Source organism: Miniopterus natalensis, chromosome 8, assembly GCF_054644295.1.
Source record: "Miniopterus natalensis isolate mMinNat1 chromosome 8, mMinNat1.hap1, whole genome shotgun sequence".
Taxonomy (NCBI): Eukaryota; Metazoa; Chordata; class Mammalia; order Chiroptera; family Miniopteridae; genus Miniopterus; species Miniopterus natalensis.
Window position 1 is genome coordinate 53,599,388 of NC_142088.1, and position 12,483 is coordinate 53,611,870.

Below are 12,483 nucleotides of genomic sequence, written 5' to 3' on the forward strand. Positions count from 1 at the left end.
TAACTTATGGCAAATGATATCTAACAGTTTAATTAAAATAAAAGTTTCATGGATGTGTATTGAGTTCATTCCCCTGGTGATGAAAACTTTAGATATTCTAGCATAGCAACGAAATTCTGATAGCAATGCATTATTTTTTAAAATATAAATTAAAATGGTAAGAGTGACCTAACTAAAATCTTTAAATGCAAGGTAATTAAATATCAGGGCTAATACTCTCCACCTTTTACTTACAATTCTGTAGAGTGTAAGAGACAAGTCAGTCTCTAAAGGGAAGAGAAAGCGGACTGTATGGTTTACGTGAGGCAAAGACAGAGGTTAAGGACTGAGTTCCCAGCTTCAACTCTGGAACCAATATGATTGTTAAACACAGCCTGTTTAACTTCAACACCTACTTTGTTTCTTCTGATTTCATGTCCTTTAAATTGAATTTTCAAATTCTTCTCTTTTTTTGTTTAAATGTGATGCTTTTATAAGCACTCTATAAGTCAATATCTAATTTCTTTTTTTTTTTTTCTGGTACAAAACGTGGAAATTTGTACGATGAATTCATTGCTCAGAAATAATTCAATGTGTGGTGTGCTGTTGACATAGAAATTCAACATGTTTCCATGAAGGTCCAGTAGAAACAGAGTGAGTTTATAAAATGATACTATTTCATAAGGCATTTACATTATCTTTCTTTCAATCACTATGAAAATAAAAAATAAAAATACCGCCCCCCCAACTAATCCTGTGACATGAGTGCAATAAATATTTTTTTAAAGCAAACACTTTTTTTTTTTTAGTTCTTCAGATGTTTAATAACAGTTTGCTGTTATTTATATTTTTTATGTGCTTTTGATCAGATACAAATTTTCGTAGGGAAATAAGCAAACATTCCTAAAAATGAATTATAAACAACTGTGTTTTAGAATACTAAAAGGATTTTAAAACTTTCAATTCAGCAAAGTTAATATTTTTCCTTAATTGAAATAATGGAAAAACAAAAGTGTAGACACTTGAACGGCTCGGGGGAAGCAGCCTTCATGCCCCCAGAGTCATGTTCCTTAGCAGCCACTGCTGGGACCGGCTGCCACTGCAGTCCTGCATCGTAGGCACCATTTTGTCGTCTTCCGAAGGCTCATCAAGACATTGGTTACTGTTAACATGTCTCAAGGTGAGTCTCTGCAAAAGATAACCAATAATCAGCGCAACGTATTTGATCTTTAACTTCACTAGCACATCAGATTAAATCTGCCCTTTCAAAAAACCTTTATGATTTTTCTTTTTAGTATAAGCACTATGGTACGTTTATAAAAGGAACTGTGCGCAGGTGGCTCTGAATTAATTATTACACAGCTTTCACGGCCACGGTTTCATCATTGTCTAATACACCTTTATTTGCAGATGGTTAAAGAAATTAGCCAACATGCATTGTGCATTGCCAAGAACTCAGGCTCCTTTGCAAAAAAGCCCATTTGTGAGCTCCGAGTTTAGCGGAGGGCTGTAAATATTAACAAGCTTTCACTAAAGCTGAGTTTTCTTCGGCATGTGTTATTCAGTAACCATTTGGTAAACATGCAAAGAGATGTCACAGCTGTGACCCAAATGAAAAAACTGCTAGAGATCTTCCCATTTCCAAATACCAAACAGGCCATAGTATCCGTGACTGACAAATTCATTGTATTAGTGATTATCACAGCAAAGACCTGTCTTACTCGATAGTACGCTTACCATCATTTGGTTTGCATTTCTGAGAATCTTTAAAAAAATTAAAACCAAATTAAAACAGGGATGTGATGGACATACATTTTAAAATTTATATCTATATTTAATTTTTTTCATAATAACAATATTCATTAATAAGCATCCTCTCAGTACCCAAATGCTGAAATGTAATTCCCAAAACTGCATCATGTTAACCAAACATTACACATCTTCTCTTTTGAGTTCACATTTACATTCTGACATTACATACTGTGGACTTTACAGATAAACATTTTAAGTCCACATGCCTTATACTAATTGATGCACACACATCATGCACATTTTTGCTCAGCTTCATGGGCAATGCCTAGAACCATAGTATATAAAAAAGTTCCCAACCTGAGGAGGAGCATCTGAACCCATGAGGCGATTTGCAGGTGTATCTTGTTTGAAATCACCAAAATTAAAGGTAGACTATCTATTTTGGCTCATGATATTACAATCGAAAGTTGTATGAAAAAAATGCAATAAAAATGGTGGAGAAACACTGCCCAGGCAGTAGTAATTTGTTTGGATTAAGCCTGCGAACACCCTGAAGTGTCCTGAGAAAAGATGGAATGGAAAATAGGCTTGCGGTGGAGGGAGCTTAATAGACAACAAGCAGGAAATAGTAGAGCAAGGTCGTCAGATGTGAAGAGTCCAAGACTGAGGCCCTTGCTTTCGCTCCTTTAATACACAGAATCAAGCTATCGATACAAAAGAATGGAGGAAAAAATGGCCAAAGATAGGCAAGAAGGTACTTGATACATGCTTAGGATGCCAGAAATCATGTTGTTGGCTTATGGACCAACAACCAACTTAAAAAAAAATTCAACACAAAACAAACAATTTTTTCTAGCAAGTTTTAGTTAAAAATCAACAAAATATTCTTCACTGTTGTTACATACCTGAGGCCCTTTGTGTATAGATGCCCTTTTTCAAAAAAGCTACTTACCTTTGTTTGTTTCTATTAGATCCTTTTTAAAAAAAAAAAAAAAGTATATGACTTTAAGGATCAAAATGAATATGTGTTGTCAACTACATAAATAGGGATACTTTAAAAATATTAGTGTTGTTCTTTCTAAAAATGTATAAATATTTTCTTTGAAGGGATTCATTAGTAGTCAAAAACCACAACTGGAAAGATAAGCAACCAAACAAAACTCTCTCAATTTTAATGTCGTGCAGTAAAAATAGCAGACATTTTAGGGTCACACAGCCCTAAGTGTAAATTCCTACCCTTCTTCCCCCCACTTACTGGCTGTGAAAACTTGGGCAAGTTTTGAAAGTATTCTGAGCAATCATACTCTTCGTCCGAAAATGCTCAGTTACACATACAAATACTTATAAATGCCCTTTCTTTTTCTGCTTAAAAAATCTTTCAGTCAACTATTTAACTGTGATTCCTTGGCAACCTGGTAAGGGTAAAATGTCAACTATGTTTCTAGGCAACATTGCTTATGGTAAAAATGACCTCTGATAGATAAACCGTATCTGCATCTAACCGACTTCATTACAAATACCTGATAGGGAGCCACCCTGTGGGCTTCTCTAAGTGCAGACTTGAGGTTTCACAGGTCCCACTCGTTTACGTGAAGCTCTGCCCGTGGAGATATTAGAGACACTGTCCCCTGCGAGGCATTGGGCCCTGTTATTCCAGGTCGCTGCCTCGCCCACCTGATGCGGCTCCCGCCCCCCTGCACAGGGCTCTCCTGGACAGAAGCCGGCTCCCATAAGCACTGTGGGCCACTGGGGGAAGCCATGCAAATGCTGCTGAGAAACAAGCTGTGGGTTCTGCCCTAGAACCGGCCCTGCCCTGGGAGACGGCATGTGAAGTGTGAGAAGACGAGGCCCATTGTTGGCAGTTCCATCTCCCGCTTAAGGTGGCTTTAAAAACAGACTAAGAGAATACATGTAAATTGCTCTATATACAAGTTCTCACTGTGCAAAAGGTGCAGGCCTTTCCAGCTTCCCAATGCGTCTGTACACTGCCCGCGTCTCCGATGCATTTCTAGTCTAAACAACACCCTTGTTCCCTCTCCTCTCTGTACCTGTCCCCGGCCGCGCCATGAGCATGCCACGCCCCACCGTGTCCTCTACTAACCGCCTTTAACGGCTCCATCTGAACCAGAAAAACTCCCTAACTTCCCCTGGGTTCTGATAGCAAGGTACTGAAAAATGCAATATACTTTATTTACAAGACAATAAACGCATTAAGATAAAGAACTAGGACATGTTCTTAATCGCACTCTTTACGAGAGTTCTATACCAGTTATTTTTAAAAATTAAATTAGATAATGATTCATTTTATTGGTTACTGAGGAGATATTCACAAATCATACAAGTAAGAGATAAAAGGTACATTTTTTTAAAAAAGGTTTATTATAATTATATCATTTAACCAATAATCTTAGTCTTCAATAATGCATTTGCTTAACATTTCAGCTTAAAGTAATAAAGTCCAGAAAGGATATGCTGTATCTGCACACAATCAGAGTATATGAATTAAAATTAACAAAATTAAATAATTTCAATGTTCCAAACGAAATCCATTTTTAGCTACGATAATTTTCTTATTGATTTTTTTTCAACACTAATGCAAAATCTATTGTCTTATAGTCGTGGCTAGAGTTAGCCTATTTATGCATACGTATTTGAAATAAAGAAACAACTAGAAAATACCTATTAATTAATTACAGACTAGACCCTACTTAATATATGCACACCCCAAATTACGGAGCTGCTAAGAAGTAAAAGAAAAACAACTCTGGAGAAATATAGCACACAAAGATCTTTCTTAATCGCATTTTAAAGAAGTTTCTAGATTTCAATAACAAAAATACTAAACTAGTATTAATGAAGTCTGCAACACAAACCTCCAAAAATTATTAGAGAACGTAATCAGTAGGATTCTCAAAAATATTTCTAAAAACTTCCGCTCTTGTATAGTTTCTTAGTAGCCACTTCTGCAAAGAGCTATCCTTACACATTTCCACAGTGGGCTGTTGGGAGCCATCAGTTTCTGTTCTTACTGAGAGACAGGCCTGGGTGTTTATATGAAGGAGGGTGTGGGTCTGTTTGACAAAGAAAATAATGAATAATGACAAAACCAAGTACAAAGGCAGTAATCAACCGATCATTCTCGACAACGTACAATTTGTACTGGGTCAGAATGGAAAGCACACGTCACAATGATTGCGTCCGTGGAGCTGTGAGCCACATCCGTTCAGGTGGCTTCAGTGTCACGTGTATTTGGCAGGAGTAAATGAAGACAGGACTGAGACTCTGGAGAAGAGCCAGAGGTCGAACGATGAAAATTTTGGAGAGAAAGGATGATATTCTCAGTGTTCATGCTAGTAACTGGACGCTGTCAGCGTTACGAGCATTATTTTGTAAGCATGGGTGTTCCAAACCGCTGACTAGCTCACAGTTTTCAGTCATGGTCCTTGGCTCCACTCCTTTGCTGCTAAGGCCGGGGGGAAATCTAGGGATGATTTAGCTCTAAGGCTTGGCTTTACTTTGTACTCACATTGTTTCCACTACCTTGTCGCAGGGCTAACCTGGTGTGTGAAGAGTCTTCCACATATATACTGACTGCCACACTCATCTCAATGTCAATTAGGAAGTTAACGAAAGAAGGAAAAATTAAAAGGTCAACGCCATTTGGGCTCTTAATTTCACTTCATTCTCCAAACAAGATTGGTAATTAATTTGTCTGTGTCTTGTTTTCCATCTATTTCCTCAGAAGCAGCAGAGCTCCAGGAAGGCCAGGGACCATGACTGCCTACATCACCAAGCCTAGGCACTTCCGTAGGCTTGTTGATTAAACCACTTAGTGAAAGGCTCGTGCAGGAAATAAATTTTGATAAAATTAACTACATATATTGAGCAGCCTAATGGACGCAAGTCACTGTATTTTCCATTTCAAGGACTGACTTTCTACAGTAAAAGGGTAGATTGAAGATTTATGAAGTTAGAAAAGGTAACATTATTGCATAGAATAAATTTTATTTGTGAAATAACAGTATATAGTTTGATTTGTTAAAGAAACTAGTTTTGGGGGTTTTAAGCAAAACTTGAATTTCCTCTCTATATTGTTTAAAATTTCTAGGTTTGATAATCGTCTACCTCAGTGATTTTTTGTTTTTCAGTGAACTTTTCTTGGTAAATTTCATGTTGACATCAAAGACCCCAGTATTAAGTGATTATGAACTTCATGCATCATTAAAAAAAGATTATAAACTTTTCCTTGGTTTGAAACAAACACAAAACTAGATTTTACTTATGCTCAGGAAATGTAACTCCAGAACATGGATACAATATAAAATTTTCCATAAGAAATACTTTTGTAATATTTTGCCCCAAAATATTTATCACTTGAAAGACCATAACATGAATTCAAAGAACTTTCACGCCAGGCACTTTTAAGAAAAATTAGAAATCTCAAACAACCCCATTGAGATAAAAATTATTTTTTATTAAAAAAACCTCCCACCAAACCATTCAGTGTTTTCATTTGTTTGAAAAAATAGCTTAGTTTATTTTTTCTGAATATTTTGCCTAAAAGAGATACCAATTATTACTTCATATTTTCTAGTAAGTCATTTTTAACACTTATATTATGCAAATGTATGTAATAGAAGTAACCTAATTAAACATCCTTGACTTTATATTATGGGCATCTCTCTTATCATTAAAATAATCTAAAAACATAGGAAATAAACAATTTCTACAAAGTAGATTTGCCAAAAGTCTTTTAACTTTTTCATTTGGGGGTAATCTCTCTCCAGTTTGGACCTACTATAAAGAATTCTTTGATAAGTATCTCTCAACGTCTTTCTCGACATTTATAACCATTTCTTTAGAAATAATTTTTAGAAGTGAAATCACAAGGTCAAAAGTACAAAAAATGCAATACTTATTAGTAAAGTTTAAAAAAATCTATAATAATTATTTTGTAATAACAGCGGCAGCAAATATTTCTTGTGCTTATCATATGGCAGGATAGTAGTGGTTGTCAGTTTTACTGCATCTGCACCAGTATTGTGTGTTGTCATTAAAAACATTCTTTGACAGATTGACACCACATATAAAGAAGTGGATAAAAGAAAACACATGGAATAATTTTTAAGTATGTGTTTTTAATAGTTACTTAAATTACTTTTTTCCATTTTTATTGGCTATTTACATTTCTCCTCTGCTGTTTATTCAAGAACTTGCATATTTTTATGTTGTGTGTACATTTTTTTTTCTTAAAATTGCTCTTTGTCATATTTGTTGCAAATGCTTCTCACAACTTTAGAAGACTCAGTCATGTTAACTCAGTTTTGAAGGCAATGTGCTATACAGGCTGACATGCAGCATAGTGCCAAATGCCTCTTCCTATCGCTTTATTTAAAATATTCCCTTGAAAACAGGGTAATATGAACTCTAAGCTACTATTGGTTTTCGTTAATATTATAGCACAACTTAGCTGTACTTCTCTGAAGTAAAAAGAATTAGTATTTCCTGGGATTTATAAAATTTTAATCATACTACTTTAAAATGCATAAGAAAAAATGAATACTTCCTCCTTTAAACATATTTGCATGTCTGCATCTAAGACAAGATATGTTATGGAGCATCCCTAAATCTACCCTTTTGGAGATACAATGACTCCTGAAAACCAATGAAATCAGGCTGGGGACACAATTTCAGTGACAAAATAAGAATCACAAATTATAAAATTAGAAACACCTTTTACCCTTGTGTTAAAATAATTAAGTAAAAATTTTGATATTTCAATGAACAAGTATAAGTGACTGTATGGTTGACTGAGGAACAATCATACAGTCTCAGTTTAAAAGATGCTATACTAAAAGTTTAAAATGAAATTTAAATGATTGTTATTATACATAAGGATAAACAAAGTAAGATAAATTTAGACTGTTACAGATACTTAATTTAACATTATTATTATTGCAAATACAATAGGATTTCCCCTATTGATCAAGTACAGAATAAGCTATTTAAAATTAATATAATAAAGTTGTTATTCAAAATGTTAAATATGACCCCCTGACAAAGTGAACTGTGCATGTTAGTGATCTTTGCACAGTGAGTAGTTTAATAAACAAGTGTAAACGTTTAATAAGCAAGAACTAAAATCGCAATACTAAACTATTAAACTTGCTATTCACTAATTGATGCTATATAAGAAACCACAGCTATGGGTCAGTGGGCACATGGAAAGGTAGCACTTGTCTGATACAGGCAGGCTTCGGAAAGCAAATCAAGCAACTGTTTTTATCGGGAATGCTATGCAGGGAAGTGGCTGGGTTGCCAGTTAATAGATCACTTACCTTGAAATTATATTCCCATTTACCTGCTTTCTGATAAGGTAAATAAAAGAGGTAATAAGTAAAGTCTACATATTAGCTTCTGTGATATCAGTAAATAGCAATCCAACGTATTTTACCTACTTAAAAAGAAATCCCTTGCATTGTGACTCTGAAGCATTTGATACAGATGGATGTTGAATTCATAACAATATTTTCTCAGTCAACTTGCTCAGTCACATGAAAAACAAGACTTATTTTTAGCATCATATTTTGCTCCTTTTTTTATTGTGTTGCTTAGTGTTTGTTGAGCATAAGTGTTCTGCTCTAAAATTAGATCATCACACTGTATGTAGCTGCCTGGATGTTCAAAAGAAACTGTGATTATGTGCACTTATTGCAGGAAAATGTGATTTTCAAATGGACTGGAACACGACTGCAATGTTCAAGTACAATATAAGAAAACCTGAATAAAATAGAAAGGATGACTGACAGACCTTTATAAAATAATTTTTTAAATGCTTCAGTGAGATGAGAGGTAGGGTTTAGTTTTTTCTTTTTCCTTTTTGTCCTAACTCTGAGTCAGTGGGCTTTCACAGCACCAGAGTGTTCAGGTAGTTTATTTGAGAGATTCTAGATCAGGTGAGGATTTTGCAGGTTTGCTAATGATGCTCAGTTGCCTCCGAATCGAACACATTTGGCCAGGACTAGGTGATACTGAATTAAATCCATGGCTGTGTTATTTTAAAAGTATTTCATTAAGAAAGCAGGACACTGTATTTTAAATCAAAGTTGACCAAAGACATGAATTTTTTACCAAAGTGTGCTTTATTTCACTCAAATAAAAGTAGAAGCAATTAGATACTAGCTGTCTTATGAATATCGATAGCTAAAATCTGTAAGCAATTAGACCTACAGAAAAAGTAGTTTCATGACTGCCTGTTTGTCTCAATAGACACTTAACTGCAGAACATCTTTCCAATGATTAAGGAGAAATTCTATGTGAATCCAATTTGCTATCACAAATAACTGATGGTATTTCTTTCTTTCGTTTCTAATACTGTACATTTAACTTATCAGATCATCATCATTCAAAGCATCTAATTGTTTCTAGTTTTTCAATGACCTCCAAAGGAATGTAATAGAGTAGAAAGACTGCTCAGTTAAGTGCGGGAAACCTGAAGTGTACAAACCCAGAGAGGGCATTTAAAAACTCTAAGCTGATGTTTACTAATGCGAATACAAATACGATATTATCATCTTATAGGGCTATTGTTAGGATTGCCTGAGAAGACAGATGAAATTATAGCCACTCGGTAAACTTTATTCCCTTCTATTCCCTACCCCCCAGTCACCTAAGAAATAAACAAACCAAAGTAGCTAAATAGGCTCCATGCTTTGAGGCTCTGCAACGCTGTTTCCATTTTTCTCCCATACTCCCACAAGTCTGCTCCTATTTATGACTTGCTTTTCTAAGATTGAAAAGACTCCAGGAGATAACGTGACGGGGTATTTCAGCTGTTCACACTGTGAGCTGCACAATTGCAGTGATAACCAGCTTTCTTTGAATACTTTATTAGGCCCTAAATCCTGCCTCGCAGCTGGCGGTGTGATCTTTGTGCTTTTGAGCCCCCCGATCAAGGCTCAAAGAAGATCTTGAAGGTAAGTCTCAGCTCTGTAATTCTCTGAACTCCACCAAGTTTTATTCGGCTTTGAAACTGCTCCACCTCAGAAGTTTCTCAAAGAATACTTTTGCCTTTGGTAGCAAGAGGTAAAGAATAAATTAAAGCAGCAGCAAGCAGCACTTGTCTACTTTTCACTGGCTGGAATATGAAAAGACGAGAGCTACCTGGCAGTTACTCCTTCCAGTCTCGGCGCCCTCACCCTTCGGCTCGCCTCCCTCCCCACCTCTCCGGGAAGCCTTGTCATCTTCCGAAGTGTGCACCTGCCCTTTCCCAGCTTTGCAATACTTTGCAACAGTCTATGAAAAGCCTAAGGAAGACAAGTAGTTTGGCCACTGTCTAAGCCTGTCCTTGTCAAACTTTAATATGTATGCGGATGCCTTGGGGATTTTGTTGAAGTGCAGACTCTGATTTAGTGCATCCAGGGTGCTACTTCAGATCCTAATTTCTAGCAGGTTCCCAGGTGATGTTACTAGTCCTAGAATCACACTTTGGGTAGCAAAGATTGGGACTGTTCTGTAGACTAAAGTGACCCTTATCCTAAAATTTAAAAGAAGAGGTAATAGTAAAAAGTAAATTATATTTCCATTTTACTTAAAAAGCCATTTCTTTCTTTCCTGACTTTTTCACAAATAATATGTCTTTTATTTCAAAGCTGAAATTTCCAGAAAGGCAATAAATGCATCATTCCTATAATTATTCTATTCTCTCGTGACTTCTCTATATTGTGATTTATACATTATAAATTTGGCAAAAAACTTGCATTATGATTTAAATTTTTAAATTTAGACAAGCTGAATATCACAATTTAATTTTGAAAACCTAAACATGTAAGACAGCATATTAAGCTATGTTACAAAATTATTAAGATGATTGGAAAGTTTATTTAAAAATAAACATTTCTCAATATATATGACATAGTATAAGCTTTATTTGTATGTGTTGTAGAAAAAAATTTATGTGATACAAAATATTACAATAATCTAAAAGTACTGCAACAGATAACTCTTACTCATCCAAACAGTAAATTTACAAAAATCATTTCTTTATCTTAGGGGAGGTTATCCAATTTTTTTTTTTCACTTTTCTTTCAAAATCCCTTAGTATTCAATAATCTTCCTATTGGCTGATAGAAATATAAATAAGAACACATACATAATTATCAACAATAGTTATTTCAGAAATGAAGGAATCTTAGTCATGACTATAAAAGCCATTATCCACTCAAAGATTATATAAAAGTTTAAAGATTAAGAGTGGTACATTCTAAAATTCAACAATGCTCTGTCATAAAAAATATGTATACCCTTTTCTTATAAATATATGTTAGCTTTCTTTCTTTCTTTTTTTAAAAGATATATCTTTATTGATTTCAGAGAGAGGAAGGGAGAGGGAGGGAGAGAGATAGAAACATCAATGATGAGAGAGTCATTGATCGGCTGCAGCCCGTAACCCGGGCATGTGCCCTGACCGGGAATCGAACCCCGATCGCCTGGATCCTAGGTCGACGCTCAACCGCTGAGCCATGCCTGGCTGGGAGCTAGATTCCTTTATTTTAGCACATGCCCAATAAAGTGATGGGATCCTAGTGAAAACTAAAAATGCAACAACAGCAACAAAACGTTTTATTTAAAAAATATTTCTTTCAGAGTTTCTCCTTTTTCTGTCCATTTGTCTGTACTTTTCCTCACAGAAGCAGTAGGAAACTGACCAAAGAAAGGTTGAGATTTACTCCGACGTCTTATCAGAGGAAAGGTTTCCTGCAGCCTTGATATAAAGGGAGGTAACAGCCGAAGAGGACAGTAAGGGTGGCCGGTAAAGACGGTGCGAGGCACTGGGAGGGGAGCTGAGCGGAGCAGCTGGGCCAGCGGGCAGGCTTCATCCAGGGGCTTTGCCTCAGTTGTGTCCCAGAAGAGGGGGTTGTATCAGAGGGCTCGGTAATTTTATATCAACTTTAGGACCAACGTTTAACTCTGTGTAACTAGTTTCACATCATGTAAGAATTCAGGCAGTTTTCCTGATAGTCCACTTAAAAAATGACAACATCATGCAAATTAAAATGACACTCCAAAAGTTTTTAAAAAGAAGACCTTGTTAAAGTATCAATAATATCAACAACTCTGCAGATTGGTTTTGAAAATGTTCCCCTTGCAGAGAATTTTAAACTTTCATAGAACTCTGCACTTGTGAAATTCATTTACCTCTATTGTGTTATTTATCATGTAAGAACGAAGTTTACTTCCTATCTTAAATAAATCACCAACCATTTAATAACGTGGAAAATGTAACCCAGACGACAAATTCATTTTGTTAAGCAAAGAGAAGTGAAGGAAATGAAGTTGTTTCAAGGTGGCTTCCTTCTGCAGGGGAAAATATTTCTTTTTTATTAGCTCCATCTGATGGTTGATCTGGTTTTTACACACTGCCTGGCTATAAATTCCAACAGTAATTTTATCGTTTTTTTCTCCCTGTCTTCTCTCAGAAAGATGTGCTATATTGAGAAGATGCTGCTTAGCTGATTATGTACCTAATTAGTTTATTGAATTTTGCAGAGTATTTACTATTATAAAGAATCTTTAAGCTAATCTTGTCAGCTTTTTGCTTTTTTCCCTTTAAGGTGAGAAGCATAAATGTTACAGATTAAACAGTGTAAAATTCAAGATATGAAAATATTGTTGTACATCTGCAGACACACCTCTCAGATAAGCATAGTCTGCCCTTCACCTTTCTGCTGAGCATGGATGCATGATAACAAA

General features: G+C 35.5%; 1 protein-coding gene across 2 annotated transcripts in view; it reads right to left on the reverse strand.

Moving 5' to 3' along the window:
• Window positions 1–774: 774 nt before the first annotated feature.
• GALNT13 (polypeptide N-acetylgalactosaminyltransferase 13) overlaps window positions 775–12,483 on the reverse strand; it is a 417,254-nt gene continuing 405,545 nt past the window's right edge. Inside the window, exon 13 of one of the 2 annotated variants that reach the window (XM_087819844.1) lies at window positions 775–1,167. In XM_087819844.1, coding sequence (XP_087675970.1) covers window positions 1,027–1,167 — 141 coding nt within the window. In that variant the 3' untranslated portion in view covers window positions 775–1,026. Of the gene's footprint in view, window positions 1,168–4,790; window positions 5,014–12,483 lie in introns of those variants that run through there. The other variant, XM_087819845.1, reaches the window with a different exon arrangement.